This window comes from Excalfactoria chinensis, chromosome 19 (genome assembly GCF_039878825.1).
Source record: "Excalfactoria chinensis isolate bCotChi1 chromosome 19, bCotChi1.hap2, whole genome shotgun sequence".
Classification (NCBI taxonomy): domain Eukaryota; kingdom Metazoa; phylum Chordata; class Aves; order Galliformes; family Phasianidae; genus Excalfactoria; species Excalfactoria chinensis.
The window spans coordinates 7,511,208-7,534,288 of NC_092843.1; the positions used below are offsets into that span (position 1 = coordinate 7,511,208).

At 41.2% G+C, this 23,081-nt stretch overlaps 1 protein-coding gene across 6 annotated transcripts in view; it reads right to left on the reverse strand.

The window, feature by feature from the left end:
- SYNRG (synergin gamma) overlaps positions 1 to 23,081 on the reverse strand; it is a 36,264-nt gene that overhangs the window by 10,556 nt on the left and 2,627 nt on the right. For 2 of the 6 annotated variants that reach the window (XM_072353490.1, XM_072353489.1), the window contains exons 2-15: positions 22,221 to 22,261; positions 20,858 to 20,976; positions 19,364 to 19,494; positions 18,897 to 19,002; positions 18,181 to 18,292; positions 16,691 to 16,984; positions 15,733 to 15,957; positions 14,617 to 14,694; positions 13,729 to 13,925; positions 12,604 to 12,858; positions 12,199 to 12,335; positions 10,044 to 10,159; positions 9,802 to 9,864; positions 7,025 to 7,966 (exon numbers count right to left, since the gene is read on the reverse strand). In XM_072353490.1, the coding sequence (XP_072209591.1) occupies positions 7,025 to 7,966; positions 9,802 to 9,864; positions 10,044 to 10,159; positions 12,199 to 12,335; positions 12,604 to 12,858; positions 13,729 to 13,925; positions 14,617 to 14,694; positions 15,733 to 15,957; positions 16,691 to 16,984; positions 18,181 to 18,292; positions 18,897 to 19,002; positions 19,364 to 19,494; positions 20,858 to 20,976; positions 22,221 to 22,261 (2,816 nt within the window). The remainder of the gene's footprint in view (positions 1 to 7,024; positions 7,967 to 9,801; positions 9,865 to 10,043; positions 10,160 to 12,198; positions 12,336 to 12,603; positions 12,859 to 13,728; positions 13,926 to 14,616; positions 14,695 to 15,732; positions 15,958 to 16,690; positions 16,985 to 18,180; positions 18,293 to 18,896; positions 19,003 to 19,363; positions 19,495 to 20,857; positions 20,977 to 22,220; positions 22,262 to 23,081) is intronic. The other 4 variants (XM_072353494.1, XM_072353493.1, XM_072353491.1 and 1 more) reach the window with 3 other exon arrangements.

The window sequence follows — 23,081 nt, forward strand, 5'->3', positions numbered from 1 at the left end:
ATGAGCAACTCAAGCATCACCTTAGTTCATCTTATCAAAAGCAACCGCACAGAAAGCAAGAGCAGCTTCCACATTCTCTCCAGTAAAGTGTTAATACACTTAAGTTCTTTATTCATGCTTTGATACAAATAAGGTATAGAAATGCCCTGGGAGAAGTTACAAGATATAAAGTTGCATTTGTGCTTCTCACAGTTACTTAGTGCTGTGTGCCTCACTCCTCAGGCTTACAAGTCTCAGAAACGTCACAAACATGGCAAAGATCTTGTCTTAACAGAGTAAATAGCTTGTGAAAGCTAAGTACAAAGAAAACCCAATTATTTTGCAGAAAGCTCCAAGCATTTATACTCACCTGGCAATTACATGGGCCAACAGGCTCTTCTCCCTGCCATTAGGAGGTGTGGCACAGTCTGGCTGCCTACACTGCAGCCAGCAGAGGAGATGGGGGTCTGCCAGGCTGCACCCACCACTCATCCAACTTATCTTTCACATTCAGACTGAGATTGATCCATCGCGAAGGCATGCAGAGCCGGGGAGATGTCATTAAAGCATTTTAGAAAAGCCCCTCCGCGCTGCACTTGGCAGTTGTTCTCCTGCATTAATGACTGTCAGCGCGGATCAGAGCCTCAGCCGCTGCTCAGTGCCTACAGCTGAACAGTCCCAAGGCAGAGCGGGTGAGAGCCAGCGCCGCACTCCCTGGGCAGAGCTGAAAGCAGCATGGCTTTAACTGCACACAGCAGGCACAGCTGGGGCAGGGCAGCCAGGCAGGGAGCAGGCTGAGCCTCCAGCTGCCCTCTGGTCATTAACAGAGGATTAAGCCATTTGAACAACGCGTTTCTGCCTTTTGTACTCATTTGACTGAGAGAGGAAAGCATGCCACGCTTTAGGCTACCTCCCAGGCATGAGCCACATATACAGCTAATTAAAAAGACCAACAAATATAGGACAAAATGACATAGTTTAACAACTATGACAACAAAGCAAAACGTCCCTACGCAATGTGTCATCTCTCAGATTTTCCTAAGGACAGTCTTCACACAGCAGCTGAGCATGGAGCATCTCCGCAATTAACATTAGCACCTTGAACACATGCAGTAAGATTCCAAAGCGCCATTTGAATATTGGATTTGTAGAGCAAGCAGTACACAGGGGAATAAAGAGAGACCAGAGCATCTGCTCATGGCAGAGCTGGACAGAAATGGAGTCCTGGCTGGGAAGGGGTTGACCTGGGCTCAGTAGTTTATCCCAAGGAGCCACACCTTGTATCCTTTATTAATACAAGGCTTTGCTCAGAGAAGTTAAAGGAGAGTTTCACTATCACTAGTGTTAATAAGCGCTGTGATAACCTCCAAACCACTATTAACCCTAAGATCTCAACAGCAACACCCTGCACCAAGCACCCTCCTTTCCTTTTTGACTCTGAACCATTGCTATTGTTCTAGTGCTCACCAAGACACAAAAGGAGGAGTGAGATCCTATCACAGAGATGAGCACAGCCCCGTGTGAACGGTGCCATTCAGAAGCTGTTCATTGCTCCACGTGAATTCATGCAGATATGGAGCCCACCGGTGTAGGTTTAAGAGCAGAGATGAAACACTGCAACACTTCAACCCTACATGTTTCCATGATTCGGATGGTTTCATTGCTTACAAAGCACTACTCCAGTGAGTAAACATTCCTAAGCGTTTTGCTCTACAGAATGATACTGTTTCAGAAACAAAAATTATACGGCCAAAGCAATCCTAATGCAATAATGTATTAGAAAGCACAGAGATGAGAATGTATGTGCCACTGTATATCATTCAAGGCTAATTTGTTTTTATTAAAAAAATCCTATTCTACTGGGGGAGAAAAAAGAAAGCTATGCTTCATTTGGCCACGTGCTGCATCGGTCATGAATTTTGCATAGAAGGAAAATTATGACCTTTGCCATAACAACAGCAAAACTAAAGGCTTATCTCAGCTCCCAGCACATCTCCTGGGTCAGAAAGAGCTTCCCCCGGCGGGGAACAGAGCAACTCGCCATCGCACTAATAAGCACACAGCAGTTCACGTGTGAAAAGCACTGTGCGGCTGAGCCCAGAGCACTCTCCACGATGCAGTACTCTATTATGGGCACAGATTGTTTTGCTAAGCACTGTTACTTCTCTTAAAGGCCACAGATGCATTTAATGAATAAAAACCTCCAGTTCAAATGCTGCAGTTGTAACTGCTGATGTAACACAGACTTCAATTCTGCTGTTACAGCAATCCAAAATCTAAAGAGATGCATTTGCATCAGTAATATTTTTTTCAAAGCAAGACCCAATTCAGTGGGAAAAAATGTGAATTAATCGTAATGAAGCATAGCATTTAGCAAAGACACCTGCTGCTGAGCTCCCACATTTCCTCCTTCAGGAAACTTGTTCTGCAGGATCTGAACTGATAAGCATCAGATTTTATTAGGAAAAAGACCAAAAACCAAAGACTAAATCCATACAAAACTCCAAGGAAACGCCTCCTTTCAAGGATACACAATCTTTTCTCTCAGCTGAGAAGTGGTTTCTTAGCACTTTTTGGAGACTGTGCCACAGAAGCAGGACAAATTACTGTGTATTAAAGCCACTGTGTATTGAGAAACCTTTAAGTCTACCAATAGGGAAGCATCAATAGATTTCAGTGAACCATATCATAATAAACCCACCAGATGTTGAGTTCAGATTTGTTCCAGAAATCCAAATGCTATTACTCCAAATACAGATAAAACCACGTGGAATTGGCACAGCCAGCTCTGCTTGGCAGGCCCACAAACACACTTTGGGCTGAACGCAATGGACTGGAATCCCAAAGCTCTTAAGAGCTGCCTTGGGGAGGAAAGCAGGCAGGTGCACGCTACCAGAGCGCACTGACACTGCACAGATGAAGTTAAAGCACAGTGTTTCTCAGTGTTATCTAATCTATAGAATCATGGTTAATACGCTGTTTCCTAGTGTTATCTAATCTGCAGAAAAACTTGACATCCTTCAGTGGAGCCAACCACAATAGTGTATTTCAGCTTCCAAGGATCAAGGTATGTCTGGAGGCCAATGACAACCTGCAGGCTTCAGTGCCAACCATTTGATCACTTCAGGATAACCCTTGGCAGCATTAGCTGCCAAAAACAGGGAAAAACAGACAATTCTCAAGATTTTAACGTATCTTTGTGATTGTAACCAACACACGATCCTCAGCCTGTTGCTCAGCTGGTGAAGTCTGGAATAGCTCCAAACAATGAGTTGTCCCAACAAACATCTGCTGAACAGCTGCACTGCCTGTATGGAGCCATCAAGAATGCTGAACAGAAGATACTTGAAAATGAAGGAACAAGGGGAGAAAATCCTTCAAACCTTTGGGAGATAAAACCTTCACTTCTTTCGTTACCACAATGGATGCTACCCCACCGAGAGGCATCAGGACCCCACAGGCAGGAGCTGTGGGGACATGTAAAGCTCTTAGAGCTCTTCTGTTTGCAGAATTATGCTAACTGAGAGCAACTGTGAGAGAGCAACATAGTCAAGTCTGGACAAAACATAATAAAGCAGAGTCACAAACATTACTGTCCCTCCTCCAGGTATGATTAGCTGAACAAACACTAACAGCATAAGCACTGCAGAATTCAGCCTCCCAGCTTTATGTTCAATCCTTTGGTTTAAAAAGCTTTAGGGCTAGACATAACGTGCTGCTACTCTAGAACAAGAGAGGTTTTAAAGTGCTAAAGATGGGTGTAACGAAGAAAAATCTGGCTCTGGTGTGTTTTGCTCTTGTGGCAAGGAGCAATGAAAACCCAGTTTGCTCAGGCACGGTGCTTGAACTTTATCCCACAGCTCAACCATTCTTAGCTTTTTACCTTGTCTGCTAATTTGACAATCATCCAAAGCGGTTGGTGGACCAGGATTTGGAAGAATTCAAAGTGACACAGTTCAGCAACACAAATTGGCAGCTGTCATTTGTGTTTGAAAGCACTTCAGTATTCAGTAAGCCAGGACTTTCAAAGCAGAAAAGTGAAGCAGGCCCTACACTGCAGGGCACCAAGTGACTCGCTCCCGATTAGCTAAATAAATATCAGCGTACTATTTAGAGGTCTCTCACCAGCAAAGGCCTCCACTGCAACGCGTTTCCAATTGGCCCCATCACAAAGTGGTGTTGTGGCCTTGGCTGGAAGTGGGGAAGTGCAGATGAAGTGACAACAGGACAGAGGTACTTTTGCATGGCACAGAAGCAGCCCTGCTATGCAGACCGCTCCCCAGCCGCTCTCGCTGCCCATCCTGCTGTGCAAGAGCTCTGTGGGGCAGCAGCTCACCCACACACAAGCTGGCTCAAGGGGATACCATAACTTTAAACTTTGTAATACATATACAGATTATTTTTTTTTCCCCAGAAAATAGAGGCAATGCTGCTGGATTGCAAACAAATCACACGCCCCCACATTTTCAAAATATGCCAAGATAATATTTATTAACACAGCAGGACTTACAGATCACAAAAGATAGTGATACACAGGAGCTCAGAAGGGTGTTATCAGAATAAAGCATGCAGGTCGATACTTGCAGAAGAGAGATATCAAAGCAGATCCGAGAAGGCACATTCACACAGGAAATGTTTAGTTGAAATTAGACATTAGAAAAGCAGCAAAAAACCTGAAGTTGATTAAAATATACAGAGATCTCCAGTAATGCCAAAGAAAAAGGTACTTTACAGGTTTGTAAGTGCAGCAAAGTGGATAACCCTTTGAGAATACCCCAGGCAGGTATGCTCCGACTGCAGCGTTCGGCAGGATGCAGAACAAATTAGGTTTATAGAAATGATGAGGCGTTAATTAAAAATGCTTGAGTCCAAAAGTGGAACATAAATTTAGTTGAAAAGAAGCAGCCCGGTTCAATTAACAGCATGCAGGCAGTGCTCAAAGGGTTATACGAAGTATATGCAAGAGAAATCAAGCAACATTAGTATAATCTACCTTCCACACAGAGAATTATAACAAAGTTTAAAGAGACAGTATCCCCTTCAGAGAGCAGAACTGTAAGCCTCGCTTCCTGCAGAGCTCCAGCACAGCCGCCCGGGAGCAGCTGGCCAACATCCTGCAGTTCCCAGCATCAGCAACCCACCTGCCCAGCCCACAGCCACACGACAGCACAGCAGGCAGAAGAGCTCCATACTGGCACATCAGGGACGCCCAGTTGTCCTCCAGCAGCCCCCAGCCCTGGCTCTGTGTTGCTCAGGGTGCCGCATATTGCTTCAAACAGCACGGCTCCCAGTGGGCAGCCTGCCGCTTCTCAGCAGTGAGCACTGCAAAGGGATACTGTCCCTTTTGACATTAGATTTACAGGTCAAAAGTAGTGGAGGAAGAAAAAAAAATCCGCTTTTTAAATTATGTAAACTGAAAAAAAAAAGAAAAAAGACTCGAACATCAGCAGTTCATAGCTTGAGATGCATCCAACATACACAAAGGAACATGTGAGCACAGGAGTTGGTAACAGCACGGAGCACACTCTGCTACGAGAGCCAAACAGAATCAAATAATGGAGTAAAACTCTCCTCGTGGAAAAAACACCTCGCTTGGCACCATAAGAGAATACAGACTTGTTTAATAAAAATAGTTTCTAATTAATACTTCAAAGTCCAAATGTTTAGCAAGGAGCACATGATCGCCTATAACCCCCTTAAACAAACCGAGAACATCCCTCCTGCCACAAAGAGCAAATTATTCATCACTGATTTCTGGGGCAAAAGCTCACGTACTGTAGAAGAGCTACATAAGTCAAGCTACCACCAAAAGAGGCTAGAAAAATATTACGAAAAAGTGCTTTCAAAACCAAAGTAAACATTCAAGAATACACTGTAGGTGCTACGTTTTTGACAGCTCGCTCAGCTTGGAATTTTACCAAGCTGTAATATGAAAATTAAATGCCTTTGCTAATAAAGTTATTCCTGATATTTTGTACCCTGTTATAGAGTATCTTCCATGTCAAAGTTGCCAACTTAGTTTTCTCTCCCCTACTTAAAAATAGCATATAATGCAAAATTACAGTACTGTATATTTTCTCTACCCATATCTGCAAAAATGGAATAAATATTTCATCTGAGAATTACCAATTCTTGCAGTAACAGCTTTGACATTTGCAGTTTGTACGCTTCCCCCTGTCCAGAAACGTCTCTGACTGCGTAATACTTGTTCCTAGAGCACAGTAATGGTTCCCATGTTATTGAAGGCCACAGAACATTCAACTATACCTTATCTTCTTACGTACATGTGAAAAGAAAAAGCAGGACACTTGGGAAACGTCATGGTATGCAATCAGGTTGGAGATGGTTAATTCATTCTCTCAGGAGTACTTTCAAAAAGGGAAATTAAAGAAGGTAAAAGCTTGTTAAGGATAAAATAGAAGTCCTGTGGTTTTAGATCGAGGCCCAAAAGCCATCAATCATGACATCTGCACTATTATTCCAATGAGGGTTGTAATTCTAAGAAGTGCACACGATACCTGCGGTCCTGCAAAATACTGGCTACAGTGATGAAGCCCCACCAGAACGGGGATATATTAGTGTTGGATTACACAGCTTTTCATTAACAGCACATGTGAATGTCTGCCTACCCTTTCAGCAGCACAGAGTGGGTTAAGACCCCAAGCTGAATGCTTTGTTGAAACCGAGAGATTAAAGTGGGACTCTCTGTCATTCGTCTTGCTAATATAAATGGAATGATGTTGTTTGCATTAGAAAATTTTCCACTCAAATTCCTTAAGTGACAGTTGCTAACGGGTACCAGTAATATGATGTTGGCAAATCTCAAAAATAAACGGGAATTGAGTTCAAACTGCTCAATCTACTTATAGTCACCTAACACAAGAAATAAATGCTGCCCATTTAAGGGGCTGTTGGCTAGCAGGTGCACAGATTTAGAAGCCTTTCACTGTTGAAAGACTAGTGCATAATACTGTAACTTAGCACACAGAAGAATACTGGTATCTCCACCACCTATGTTACCAGAGCAATCTAACCAATTCCTCACCTGCTGCTGGCGGATGCTGGCCACTAACTGTTGGCAAATCCAAAGAGCTATCAGACATGACATGCTTAAGATCTCCTTCCACATCAGTCAGTTTCATGTCAAACTGAACAGACAATGCATCTTCAGAATCCTCCTTGCCAACACTGCTGCCACCAATAGAAGGGAGATCCAGAGACTTCACTGAAGCAGAGTCTTCTTTGGCCTGCTTGAAAGCTGCAACTTTGTCCACTAGGGACTTATCTGTGCTGTTGCACGTGGAAGAAAACTTGTTTGAGTGAAAATCAGCAAAATCATCATCACTCTTCACTGAGGAAAGTGTGCTGTCCTTTGTCTCCTCAAAGCCTGCTGCAGAGCCTTCCAGAGAGAGCTGCTTGAAGATGTCATATTTGGTGGGCGTAGCGGCAGTGGCCGAGTTCTGCCCACTCCTCCCTGTGCTGGCAGATGAGCCAGGCTGAGGAACAGGGCTGGTCTCTGCCTTAAGCGCATTGTATTTGTCATCTGGTTTTTGTTCAGAAAACCCACTGCTATTGTTGAAAGCCATGAAATCTGCAAAGTCATCTTGTCCACTGGCTGATGCGCTATTAGAAAATTCCCCAAAAAGGTTGAACTCTCCAAACTCATCAGCTAAGCTTGAGCTTTTGTTAGGTGCTGGCTGGGCAGCAGTGGATGGTGGCAGCGGAAGGGATGGTTTTGAAGCATTAAATGCAGGTGGAAAGGACAGCTGCTTGTTTTCTCCACTAGAGGAAAAAAGGTCCAAGTCTGCTAGATTCAAAGAGGTCTTAGCTTGTGTCTGCTGTTTTGACTGGGCAGGTAAGGAAGGGAAGGAAGTGGGGAAAGTTTTGTCTTTTGTAGGTGGCTCTAATGGCGAGATACTGTCAGCGGTTTTAAAATCTGTGAAGCCATCATCAGTTCCTGCGGCCTTGAATTCTGCAAGGTTATCTCCTGACAGGGAAGCAATAAAAAAGTACTGAGATACAGCGGTGACAACAAATACATCACACTCACACCATGCAAGCAAACAATCTGTTTCATGCCACGTCAGAAAATTTTAGGCAAACTATTTAAACGAAGATGTCAGGATACACACCGAACCACAAACAACTTTGTGAACTACAAATGTTACAAGGTCAGCAATTCTAATAGTCACTCCAGAAAACAAAAACAAACACCTTTATATCTTTCAAACTGACTCAGTAAACGCAAGAACTCGGGCACCTTCCTGCTTCTGCTGTGCTTGATTACAGTCTTCCTAGGAAACCTGGAGATGGACTTCCACGTGAAAGTGATTAACCATAGAATGATTAATCATAAAACGTGGAAGCCCTCAGCTGAACTTTTTACTCACTGTGAGGTAGTGCAATAATAACGTAAAACTACTTAAATATTAACTAGCTATGTTTCCACTGAATTGACAGTAAATGTTTTGGTGTAGTATGCAATTTCCTTCCTATTTATACACCTTTTTTTTTTTTTTTAATGAACAATTTATTTTAAATGTGAAAAACAACAAATGCTGTTTAACCCATTCACCAGCATATATTTACATAGATTACCTGTAACTTCACAGTACAAGGACATTTTATTACTGGTGTCCAATAAACAGATTTTGTTCTATTTGAGAAATATACCATTACCTTTTAATTCTTTAGTCATCACGCAGTGCCATACTTTAAATTAATATTTGAAAGACTCCTCTCCTCAAAGGGGAGTAGAGGACCATAACCAAACCTGGCCTGACATCCTTCCGTGCTCCCTTCCCTCCAAACCAATTCACTTGGCCCAACAATAGTGCAAGTAGTTGTGAAATTGCTATTTGCTTACTAAAACATGAACAGCACAGCAAATTACACTTACTGATGAATTGCAAACTTTTCCATTAGAAAGGTAAGCTGGTGAAAGGGTTAAGAACGGTCAGACCTGGATAGCAGGCAAGTGCAGTCATTTTCTATATTTTAGGACATATGCAGAAATATATCTTTCATTGCATTGCAAGTATTCGACTCTAAAAGGAAGTACTGAACATGGAAACTGCACAAAAGATGGCAAGAGCTTCAAAAAAAAAGTGTCTTTGAAAAGCATGGAGAAGGAAGGAACTACAGAAAGCAGTCTTATCCCACAACATAATTGTTTACTAACAACAAACCAAAACTCTAGCCAAATCATAACTTTGTGGAAGTCGATTAAATTGGTAGTACATTTATTTTCCAAGTGTCTACTGATCCTAAGAGAAAGTAAAATTTACCATTAATTGACATTGCATAAATGAGTTATACCTTTATCTGGAGAAAGCTTTAGGGAGGGACTGCTCGTATAATCACAGAGATATTACATCTCACATGCCATCTAGGTTTTACTTTTCCCAATCAACAAAAATCAATCAAACATATTTCAAAATGAGTGACTACATTTGTTTTTAGGACAAAGGCCACAGAAGGTTTAAGTTCAGCCCTAACAATTTTGTGCAGAAGCACCTTATTCTTCTTCCTTCTACAAATCCTGATTTGAAACAGACAAACTGTAACCATTCTTGTTTCAAAACCAGCCTCAAAAGCATCCAGAAGAGATGCTTGTCTCCCAGAAACACAGACTGCAGATTGTTCCAAGAGTCACTGCACTATTCTTTCCAGGATGTTTCCTGATAAATTGTTTGGAGGAGCAGAGGGACCGTTATTCTGCAAACCTAGCAATGGGAATTCTACAGATCATGGAGAACCACACACACACACACAAGCCCAAAAAAACCCTCAAAACCACCCCCAGAGCCCCTTCCTGCTTACCTCCATACTTGCTCTCTGACGGCTGCTCCAATTCACGGAAAGCACTGTACTTGTCTCCACAATCTTGCAAATGTGAGAAAAAGAAATACATTTACATAAAGCTGTTATGAATTAATAACATAAATTGTACATTGGCACGATGACTCCAATTTTTTACATCAATTTTTAAATCAATGTTGAAACAAGACATATGAAAATACTGTAATAAACTGCCCAGAGTAGTTGCATACTTTCCCTTTTACCTCCAAAAGTAGCTGTACTTTCAGGCTTCTCGGCTGCAATTCCTTTAAACGCAGCATACTTATCAGTGGATGAGAGTGTCTTGTTACCCGGGAGCGGCATTAGTAAAGAAGGAACACTAAAAGCAAGAGATAAAAGCAAAGATCCTTAATTTATCTATAACAAATCTACACTTCCAGGTTTCATTTAAAAGAGCCTCTTATTTTGACTGCAGCTTGGATCACTAAACTTAAGTTTCTTCCCTAAAAACTCTGAATTTCTGCCAGTGTAGATCAGTGAGTTTAGATAGCCACCTATTCCACAGTTACTTTATGTACTTCTTTGCATTTTGCACGTAAACACACACTACTTTATATAGTAAAACTGCCATTGTGACCTAACATCACATTAGCAATTGCTGAAAGATTCAGCAGATGCTCGCTTACCCTCCACACAAGTCTCCTTATCATACGCAGCACTACAGAACAACATCCTTTACATATGAATGATGTATTTTACCTCCAGTATATGTCACTCAATACTATGCACACTGAAAACATGAATGAATTGTTATGGCATTCTTTGGCCTGAAGCAATAATCTTTGTAGAGCCATTTAAATCTCCTTACCAGCAGCCAACAGCACCACACAAACCTAGCACTGGCACACACGTGCTAATGATAATCAATGATGCTTGCAGATAGACAGTGCAGTGTCAAAAAATATAGCTTCTGTTAAAATAATTAAAGTTCATATCACTGCAAAACAGCCTATCAGACATGCAGTCTTGGCAGATGTAATCATTATTCATCTGTACTCCACAGATGGCTTTTTTTTTTTTTAATTTTAAATAAAGCTCCATAAGCAATGAGATTATAGCTTATTTAGCTTATTATAACCTTTTTCTTTTCTTCTTTTTCTTTTTTTTTCCCAAAATTGGATGCTTTTACAACTTTACAACTGAACAAAAAGAATTGCTGCAATGAAGAAGAAACACCTATTTTTTTCTCCTTATGATCCCCTACTTCCCACCATGGGGTTTAAAAACAATGTTTCTGTTGAAACTTTCACTAACCAAATAGCTGTTACTGCAAAATGATATCTGCCATACGCTTAACTTAGAGCCCCCTCAAATACACGTGGCACTATTGATTGACATCAGCAAAATTAAATCTCTTCCATGGGATGTCATTAGGCACAGCATCACTGAGTGATCTGTTTTAGTATCCTCAGCCGACAGCACTGCTGAGGAAGCATCTAGTAATCACTGCTTACCTGCAAAGCTAGACAGTAGTTCTGTCTGCAACTAAGAACAGACAGTTCAATACACAGAAAACAAGTATTTCTACAGTTAGGTACCTGGGTGCTATGTAAAATCTTGCTATGTGCAGTAGGATTAAACAACACCTTCAAATTTTATTGTCACAGGACTCTGAAAGATTAATTTTAAACTCTCAAAGGCAGTAAGTGCACATTTTATTGTGCCCAATTTGCCTGATCCAGAATTACATTTTGGCGCTCTCCCAAACAAAGAGCCAAGATTGTTGGAGGCTGAATGAGATCCAGATTTATAGTCAGCCATCAGAAGTTTATGTCTTGGCCAGAGAACCACAGAAATAAAAACCCCATCCACTGGAGTTCGCATTCATTTAAAAGTACAATGTCATGTTCTTGACATGAATGCTGGGTTCCTTCTTCAGGGTCTGAAGAAAGGCCTTGGTGTCAGCAAATGGTTTTTATCAACTCCACCAAACAGTGGGTCAGACTATTAATGGAAGAATACAACACCAAAGGCAGAACTCCTCCACCCCCATGCATTCTTTCTGAACAGCTTTATGATAGATTTTTGCCTGAATTCACAGTATGAAGTAACTTTCAATTGCCTGTGCAATAATATAAACAATTGAATACCTATCCACATGCTCTGTGTATGCAATTTACCTCAGCATGGTGGCTGGAATGGTAAAAAATGGGCAACCACCTATGGCACATCAAATGTCATTCTGGATTTAGAAAGCCTAATAGTAGTTGTAACAATCTTGAAAAGAAATAATCAGAGGAGAAGTCAGGTGACAGAAGAAAATTACACGGTAGAAAGTTACCCACAAAAGAAGAAAACATTTAATTTCTTAAAAGAATTCTAAAATACTGAAGAAGTAGAAATCAAAAGATCTGCTACCTGCTCCGGTGCTGTGAGGTGGCTGCTTTGGAGGAGCCAGTTCCATCCCCTTGGAAATCAGTGAAAGATTCATCTAGGGAGCCAGACTTTGAAGCATCCTGAAACTCTTGGAAGTCATCATCTTCTGGTTTTACTACCTACATTACAAATAATATGAAAATTGATACACCGTTGCCATTCTGAATTGTCACATAGCATAAAAATAGCTCAGAATAACATGATCAAATCCACAACCCTCTCAGAATAACATGATCAAATCCACAACCCTCTCAACATTAGTGAGCAACTCAGTACAGTCAGCATCTACGCTTCACCTGCACCGTGGGGTTTATTTAAAGCCATCACGCAGCTCTGAAACAGGCTGATACTCCCTGCAGGCCCATAGCAGCCATGCAGAGCTCTCACCTGGCTGGGCGGGTAGGAGGGTGCGAAGGTTCCCGCTGGTGGTGCTGCAGCTCCTCCCGCTGGTGCAGCTGCCGTGATTCCCATGCCCAGCACAGGCGGCCCGATGCTCAGGGGCATGGAGACGGGCGGCCCCGTGGGCAGCAGGGGCTGCTGACTCACTGCAGAAGGCAGCGGCAGTGGAAACCCAGATAAAGTAGGGACGGGGGCAGCTGGAAACTGGTTTAACATATCAGGACTCGCTACGGGTATTCCTCTCTGCAAAGGCAGAAAAATAAAAGACAACCATATGGGACACATGAGCATAAAGGTACATTGGACTCTGTCGTTTTGAGCTTGTATTACTGAAACTAAGAAAGAGCAAGGTTTCATTCCAGCTTCAATGAAATCTTTTAAAACAAACAAAAAGTGACCAAGATCCTATACTAAAAGAATGAATCCTACCCAACACCCTGGCTGCTGGGTTTACACTGAGGGTAATGACAACTTACTGGCTGAGCAGAGGCATTTGACAGCATTCTTGTTCAGCCTTCAGTACATCAGTCTAGTGTGCAATGGCAAGAAAAGCCATGCTGAAACAGGTGGGTACCATGCACACCAGCCCCATAAGATCAGCTTGGACCCTTATTGCTCAAAATACTTTTATCTTAGATTTCATACAGGACTGGTATTTGGAAATAAACTGGTAAGAGATGATGCTATGCTGACAAACAACAGAAGCCTCAAATTCACACTGCACTGGATCAGGAGAAAAGTAACAAGTTTACTTTCACACACTTGTTGCCCACAAACTGAAGGGATACAGAATCCGTACAGTTTGAGATCAACTGTGTAACAACAAAAGAAAAACATTCAGTGCTTTCCATCAGGAATATGCACACACTGCTGTGTGGTGGGTACATTTAAGAACCATCTTCAACTGACATTAAAGAAAGGAGAAATTGGGATATAAGTACTGGGATGTAATTACAGTCCTTTCAAAGCCAGGAGGGAAGCTTCTCCTCTGGATTTCAGCAAAGTAGCAAAGTATTTTTATTACAGGTGTGGTATAAGACCCACCTGTGGTGATACGCAATAATGGTGGATTAGCCAATCTTTGCACACTAATCCCCAGAGCCTTAGTCATACCTGAGTTACTGCTATCATTGCCAGGACAGCATAGAGCTCTTCTTTTGTAAGCTTCCCAGGGGTGGTTCTGTTGGCTAGAGCCCATATTTGTCCAAGAGTCTCCCTGGGCAGTCCAGATGACATCAGTATGGGATACAGCTTAGCAGTATCTATCCCAGCAGGAGTCAAAGTTGTCTCTAAAATTTTCTTATACAGTTCTGTTACAAAGGAGTCAGTATTAGTCAGGCAAATTGCTTTTCTCAAGTAAATTTAATATTGCTTTTCAGTATCAAATTCCTAAATCAAATTAGTAACATGGAAAAATTAAGGTAAGGCAACAGCATTCAGGCATTGTACACTATCATCCCTTTTCACCTAAACATGTTAGTGGAAGCTCTTCAGGCACAAGTTTAAACAACCAAGAGTAATATTTTATACAAAATACAGTTAATGCTTTGTTTCAAAACATGTTTCTGTAATGAAATCATGGGATAATCCACATTAAAAGATAGTCCTAACAGCTTCATGTATTTAAACTTCAGTGTAATCAATACTGATTGCAGCATTTCATTCAGTTTCCAATGCTATTTGCATGTATAAGGTAAATAGCCTTAAGAAGTGAACCAGCCTAATTACAAGATATGCCAAAAGCAGTCTACCCATGAAAGCAACCTTAGCAGCAGCAGCAACCTCTACTAGCATGATGTGCTTTCATAACAATTCTAAACATTTAATATGCTTGAAAAAATCCTTTCTTCAAATGCAGATAAATATTACAAATATGTATCTCAGCAAAAATATGGATTTAATTTGATGACTGAAAAAAAATGCTTCAATCACAAACAAAGGCTATGCAAGCACACACATTCATACTTTACATTGCCCACTTAGTTATAATGCCTTGCTTACCTGGAACCAAGCTATCGTTGTAAATCCAGGGAGGCATCATTTGCTGAATTGGATCCTGTGAAGGGAATACTCCAACGCCTAAAGTTTTCCATTTAGTATGAAAAAGAAAGACACAGTTGTATTAAGACATTCAGATTCAGAGTATAGAGGTCTTTGAAACTAGATCTTAGCTTGTCAGCATCATTTAGCACTTCAAGCACAATTTTCAGAGGAAAAACAGCTACTGCATAATATATTTCAACATAATGACTAGAATGTTTTGGGGTAGCAGCAAGAGCACTGCTATGTACACAAAGAAACAAGGAGCTCCTATTTGCCAAATTTCTAGTTGCACAGAACTCGACTCTCATAACCTCTTACAATTGCACAACAGCAGTTCTGTGAGCTGAGCCTTCCCATCACTATGACGGCTACTGGTGGAAAAACAAATTCATGCTTATCCAAAGGGAGGCATAAGAACCACTCACAACATTCCACCAGAAAATCCTTATCAGGGAAACACACAAATAGCCCATCAAACTGGATCTTAGCAAGTTCTTTTCCTGTGCTCACAGAAAGGTATCCTTTGCCTCACTGTTCCTACACCTCAGATTCAAAAGAAACCATAGCTGTCTTCACTATTACAGACTTCCACGTGATCTGCCACAACTTTGTCTCTGTCAATTGGTTACTCTCTTCTCCACTACATTAACTCTCACCAACTAAGCAAGCAGTGGTCATCTCTAACAAAATCTGAAATGGAACTAAAACTGGCGTAGCTTTTGAAATCATCTCTTAAATAGAAACAGTTTTAGACATAATGCTATGAGTGGCAAGTGTCTGGGAAATAATTTTAGAGAGCATATCTGTTTCTCCAAGAAAGATGGCAGAACATTACAAAACAGAAAACCTGATTAAACAAACATGTTAAATGTGATTGCAGCAGTAAACTCATGTGGGGAAAGTCCAGAGCAAAATCACAGTTGTTACTTTTAGCAAGGAGCAGGAAGCCCTGGTATATTATTCAAGCAGGCGTTCAGAGCAAAATTATGCAGAATTGGTCTTAGAATTAGTGTACAGAGTGTTAGCATTCAAGCAGCATCTTATTAAATTCCGTCAAATGTTTCATTTGCTCACCACACTCTTCAATTGCTATGTTTTGTTCTGAAGCCTTGTGCACCTCTGCAGCAGTGGTACCACTTTCATGTCCACCTACAAGAGCCCAGTCATTGACGGCTAGACTGGGATGAGCTTGGCCTGCAGCCGAGGCTTTGTGCCCAACTTCGGATGATTTAAGTTTGGTTTGCTCTTGTTCAGATTCATTTGAGCCATTATCTAAGACTTTCTCCTCCAAGGAAGAGCCTGAATGAACAGCAGGAGGAATTATTTGTATTTTGTTATTAACCACCTAGATCACAATTCCACGCCTGAAAAGTATTACTGGCACCACCAACAGATTATCAGACAAGGACCTATCCCATCTCAGAACAGTAGCACCGCCCTGCTCAAATGCCTTCATGGCCCAATTCTGCTTTTCACTTGTTATGCATACGCAACAACTTCAACTAATAGAAAGAAACACATAGGGAATACATGAAACCATTTCCTGTATTTGGGACACCATTGCATAATCACCTTTGATCATGCAAAAGAATGATTAAGGCTCAGGTCAGATACCTGCTTATATATGCTAAGTTCTTCATGTTAATCTTACCTACACCTGCTTAGCCTCCAAGAAAAGAAACACACAAGCATTCCACATCAGCACAATAATTACGTCTTATACCATCATTTCAACTATTCTATCACACAGACTTCATATAATGCTAGCACACACAACTTAATACACTTGAGAGAGCCAGATGCATATTTAGCATCCTTAAATCCGCACAACATGCTTTTACAGTGCAGTTCTAAGGAAAGCAGGAAGGGGACATCTTTCCCCACAGATCAGCAGGCTTCTACTTTATTGCCTATATCTTTCAGCCAGACTGAAGGGAAAAAAAACAACCAACCAACCAAATAGGTAAAGAGACTCTGTAGCTTTACAACAAAAAGTGATGTTATGAAAAATAAAATAAAACTTCAGAGTTACCTGTTTTATGGATATTGGGTGAAGATGCAGAGGTAGGAAAATAGGGAACGTGACCATGCAGGACGGATAACACTGGAGTCTGGGCTGGAGGGAGAGGTTGGACCACAGCCTTTTCTGAAAGCAGTTGTCCAGCCTCTGTGGCAGAATGGAAAGGCTGAAAAGGCTGAGAGGTGGGCTGAGGCACCGCTTTGGGGCTTTCAGTAGGCCCTTGTATAAAGTCACTAAATTCTTCATCATCAAGAAAAGAAGAGTGGGAAACAGATACAGCAGAATGGGATGATGATGTGGGATGATCTGTAAAATGGAATGAACACAGTGCAAAGTGAGTAGGAAAGTTTTTAGATGGAAAAGTAGAGAAAACGACAAATATAGCCATAAATAGCAAATGAGTGAAGAGAAAAAGCGATGGATATGTTATTTGACAGAGATGAGAATGGTGACTTCTGTCAGCACAGCAAACACATAAGGTAAAGCTGAGCAGCCTCTTCCAACCATGCATCTTCTCTCCCAGGTGTAAATACTTTGATTGAATCTTGATTCTTAAAACCAGCTATGGAAACATTCAATTTGTTTCAAACAGATTGGGTCACAACAAATTAAGAGAAAACATTTCAAATTAGACATGTTGGGTAGAGACCAAGGCAGGGGAGACGCTCCCCCTCAAAGAAGTGTTTTATCCTCAGACACTCAATAATAAATCATGAGATACAAAAGAAACATGATATTCCTTTAGAAAGCTTTCTGCTTGATCCTTTCCTTAGTCACCCATTTTAACACAGCAGGATGGGAAATTTAACAAACAATTGGAGAATGCTAGAAAACCACTTGGAACCTGAAAATTATCAAAGAGCAAATCCACAGCAGAGAAAGATTTTACATGTGAAAATTTTTGCCCAGATAAGCTTCATTTAGGCTACACAGAACAAGCTCTGTTTTAACCCAAAAGAAATTTCTAGCAATAAACATAGTAATTACTGAGAAGAGAGAATACCAAAGGCTTTGATTTGACCATGCCCAGGCAATGGTAAAAAAAAGAAAAAGAAAAGCTATTACAGTACTCCAAAGTCTTTACACAAGGTTTTGATCATTCTTAACACTTATATAGCACTTCTCAACTTCAAAAGCACTCTGCAAAACATTAATTAATGCTTTGACTAGAAAAGAACTCAATTATATGAGTTAGAATGGAAGCATAAAGAAAGTTATTAACACTGGGCTTAACATCCATTATCAATTCCCATGATGTTTCACAGTAAGCATTTCACATTACATTTTCTTTTAAAGATTATCAATTCTTCCAGTGAAAGCTGAAATCTAATATTTCACCCCAAGTGAGTGAACAGTTGTTAGGATGATGCTCGAGTTTACAAAACATTGATACATTCATATTCCATATTGTCAAATAAAAACACTTCTTTCATTTGGTTCCTTCTGCCAAGGATTTCAAATACTAGTTTTATTTTCAGTTGGAAGAGAGGAAAATGACAAACCTGGCTTTTTTGGATGCGATGCTGGTGTTGGATGCATTTTAGCATCCCTAGAAAAACCATCCAGATTTCCTTTAATGGCTTCCAGTGCATCATCTCTGCTTTTTTCACCTGTCTGAAACGTTTTGGAAAGAAAAAAAAAAAAAATCACAGCACAATTCAGTTTCCTTCCAATACCTTGTACTTGTTCAGTACAAGACTTAGCACTGCCTGCTGTTGAAGTAAACCCTTCTATCTCCAGCAACACCTGAAGGATATTAACAGTAACCCCCACATTTAGAAAGCATGCATTTTGCAGGCTACACAATAACAGCACCTCTCAGTCTTCTGACAGACACTTTACAGACAGAAATACTACATAAACCTTAGTCAGTTACTTGTCTTACAGATTTGAGCCTCAGAGCTCATTGGAAGGGCCCAAAACTTTGGATAAAGTTAACAATCAAGCCACCAAACATTCTCTTTTCTAGAAATCTCTGCCTGTTCCCCAATGCTACACTCCAGGTTTGTTTAAATTTATTTTACAAAAGTTGGTTTTCATTTGCAGACTTTGTTTGCATTGCAACAAGTGCGTGCAAATGACTGAATATTGCAGATGCTTTCCAAGATCTGATGTATCACACAAGTTCCCCACTCACTTCCCAAAATGAAGCACCCCATTAAATGCCATTGAAACAGCCTCAAGGACACCAACATTGCCCTTACTGCTTAGGACCCACCTTAGGTTTCACACTGCTTAAGAGCCTCAGCTTTTGCTTCTGCTCTTCAAACTGGCGCCGTTTTCGTTCTTCTTCTAAAAACTTCTGCTGGTGCTCAAACCTCTTTCTGAAATGATTTAAAAAAATAATAATCTAAAACCAGTTTTTTGTTCCAATTTCCACATCCAACTTCCGCTAGATTCTCTTCCATTTCTTCTGACTCAAATTCAGCTGGCTCAGTGCACACATCTACTTCCCCTCAGAATTGTTTAGCAGCTACTGTTAATTTTATAGATTGCCCTCAAGTGCAATGGAACTATCTCAAAAATGTTCCACAATACTAAATGAACTACTTTTCTAGAGAAACAGTGGTTAATATTCTTGCTATGTGGACTACACTTCCGCCTCTCCCTTAAAATAAATAAACGAACAAGCAATCATAAATAAATAAGGAGAACAACCCCAAGAGCAAATGGAGCATCACTTACTGTTGTTCCTCTGCAAACTGCTTCTGCATGTCAGGGGTATATTGCGGGGCTGCTGGCCGCATTCCTATGAAAGAAGCCTGTCCCATGTAAGGCATTCCAGTTGCCGGCATTGGCCCTAAGGGCATGCCACCCTACAACAAAATTAATAATATAGCTTCGAGGTTTTTTTTCCTCCACAAACAAAGCCAAACAACTGACAATTACATCCTGCTAAACGACAGACTAGGTAGATCTCATAAAATTCAGAGCATACCAACTACTGTTACAAGCTGTTACAGAACAAGGCAGCGGTCATTCAGTAGGTGGCACTCTTCCCTCTCAATGATGAACCACAATTCTTAAGATTTTAGAAACACGATGGCTTTCTGGGCAAATGCAAAAATTAAGAGATAAAATCGACACAGTCTAGGTGAAAACATTACAGGTATCCTAACCAGAGCCATGCACTTGGGTTTCCTTGTTTGTTTATTTTTTTAATGTAGTTTCCTACTCTAAGTGATGCAGAATACTTCTAAATTCCATGCTGGGGGTGCACGCTTCTAACCAACAGCAGGTGCTGGCAAGACTGGGTCTGATTACTTCACAGCAAAAGCTTATTTGGGTGTCCAAGGGGGCAGAGAATATAGAGAATATACAGCAACAGCATAGAGGAGACTTAGCCAAATGAACTGCATGCAATGAGAAATATTTGATGATAAATATATTCTGGTGTGGTAGCAGTAGCAAAGCTTGCCTAATATAGAAGGAGCCAGAAATTAAATTACTTCTATTATCATTCATTTTGTTTTTGCTATCAGAACACATAGGAAGAGAACAAATGTTATTATTTTTAGACTAGCTCTCATAAAACCATCTTCCTGCTATAAATTTCAGGAAATTAATTTAATAATTTATATTTAATTCCCACCCAGGTGGGGGTGGGAAGTGAGAGGAGAGCATAAGGCACGATACCATACATTCAATTTGAGACGGCAATTTGGTTATAAAGCTTTGGCAACACATAAAACTTCAGCAAAAATGCAAATGTGTACATCAGCACAGATGGCACTAAACAGAAAACAAATGATTAAGAGCAGAGAAAATATAGTACTGGCTACTGATACTTTGTTCTTATCCCTCAATTAGCAACAGTACAGATAAAGACAAAGTTGCTTTAAGCAAGGAAAAACCAACAGTGTTACAGAGGAAGTATGACAAATGGGAAAACCGCTCATGTGAGGCAATGCAGCACATTGCTCTTCAATTGCTTGCTCCCTGCAACAAGGGTTTTTGAAAAGAAAGTTTATGAATTGCCACTTGCACTTACATGCAGTTCTACTAACTAACTAACTTCAGCATTTGAGTTAGGGAGAAAGAACTCAGTGAACTGGCCACCAACACAGTGTGTATCAGCTTACAAGGGGCTCATGAAATACTACACAACGTGCCACCTCAGCAGTAAGGATGTAGAACCAAAGCAAAAGGAATTTCAAGCCACATCTCATCAGCACACACCTGCATGGCCATGGGTCCAGGAGGCATCTGAGAGCCATAATTCATTCCCATCATGCCTGGCATGTTGGACTGCATGACGGGAACCATTGGAAATCCTTGCTGTTGCATGGGAATCATCCCTGTAATAAAACATTAACACAAAGTGCTCACCTTGTTGAAAGCTTTTTGTTTTAATTATTTAATATTTGAACTAAACCACCACAGCAAAGTAAAGAACAAAGTTAATCAGTCCTGCTGAACCGTTTCAGAAGTGAAAACCAGGCTGCAGGGCAGGCACTGTGGAATATGCTTAAGTTAGTTACTGGTCAGGCTAAGGGAAGAGATGTTACAGGCTTTCCCACAGCCAAGCAGATGAAGCCTCCCACCACCTGAAGGACTGGCTATGGGCTTCTTCCCATATAATCTTCATAGGGTCAGTTCCAGCTAATGAGATTTAATTAACCAGGTTGACAGCTGCTGATAATTAATTGCCCATTACTCTTGAAAGGGAAAACTTTAAAACTGGGAGCGTTTCAAGATCAGCCTCAGGAAAGAAACCCATGCACCATTTTCAAAAAGCAACCTCTCATTCTGAGCTGGCTGAATAACTTGTGACTGGATCATTGAGCCCAGCACACAGATTAGAACGGTTAGAAATATTTGCCAGCCAAAACTACATTTGAATACAAAATTGACAAATCAAACTGAAATATAATCATTCATAGAATGAAGCCAAACTGCTTCGGGATCTTTGTTTTGCTATCCTGGGAGTCGGACACCAAGAAGAAACTCACACTTGCTACCAGCACCCCACAAAGGCACTCCAGGAGGGATGCAGCACGCTCAGGAATAAGCCACAAATTGACTCCCAACACATTTTATAAGGAAACTGAACTTGTTCAAGTTCTCTCTGTATTTTCCATTAATTAAACAAACAGCACTGCAACAGTAATGAGAACAAAGGTAATTTAAAGCTGGGGCTCTCCTGCTGTCTGAGCACTTTCACACAGGTTGAGAAATATTGACTGGGTACTGCAGCACCCACACAATACTGCTATGTACAGCTGGCAGAAGGAGCACAAAGAGGTTAACTGCCATATTCAAAATAACATAAAAATCTTAAAGGCAAATTCAGGGTCAAACACACCAGAAGTATCATTTTCCTGGGTCTCTAACCTAGCACTTTGCTTCATCAGCATTGCACAAAGAGCTTTAGAAACAGCTGCGAGAGTCAGCTGAGCAGCACTGAGCTGAAGGGGATGACCAGCTCAGGAGTTCACTTAATCACACTGTGAGCAGCAGCACTGAACATAGATCACCTGCAGCTGGTTAATGTCTCCATAGGTAATGAACTTAGTGCTCAGAGCATTACATTCATACGTACCTTGAGGGGGGCCCAAAGCACCTGCCACAGGAAACATGAAGCTGGAGGAGGAGGGAGAAAAGGGAACGTGAACATCAGTGGATGAAAGCAGTCTCCAAAGTGCACCAACCCCACCAGCCACAGTCGGCACTTCTGCATGCTGCTGTGCATTTCAGAGGGGACATCAGCAATATTACACACAGTCCCCTGCCAAACATAGCCCAAAACTTCACAGCTCACACCGCAGAGCTACGAAGGAACAGAACTCAGCCTCTGTAACAGAATGAAAATGGCTTTGACTCATCCACATCACCCACAGGAGAACTTCCAGCACCTGCACAGGTTGGTAACAGGTCAGTCTGTGAGCTCGGGCTGGGCATTCACTGCAGAATGAATAAGCATCTCCTGCCAGAAGCATCTGATTCAGCAAGACCATGAAGCGCACCAGAAAACAGACCTCGGCTCCTTGGTAACTATTTGCTACAAGGAAAACACTGCCCATGAGAGCCCACTGCCTTCCTCTCTCCCCCCACCCCCAAAATGGCATGCATCACAAAATAATGCAGTAGCTGTTTTCTCCATCATATCTAAGTACAAGGAAAACAGTTGGCTTGCAAAAAATTATTCATCCAAGTAATAACCACCAGGCACACCTGGAGGAGGAACTGCTGAAAATTCAACCAAAATTATCATGGAAAATGCTAGGTCTTGCTTCCAAACCGGAGAGCATGCTGTGCAAAAGGCCCTCGTTGGGAAACCTCACTCACTTACACGAGCAGTAAGTCACAAAATCAGAACTCGAATCAGTGTCCCAACCAGCCATTCCCTCAAGGTGCCACACAAAGACAAATGCACTCATAAATGCTCAACACAAAGGTGGAC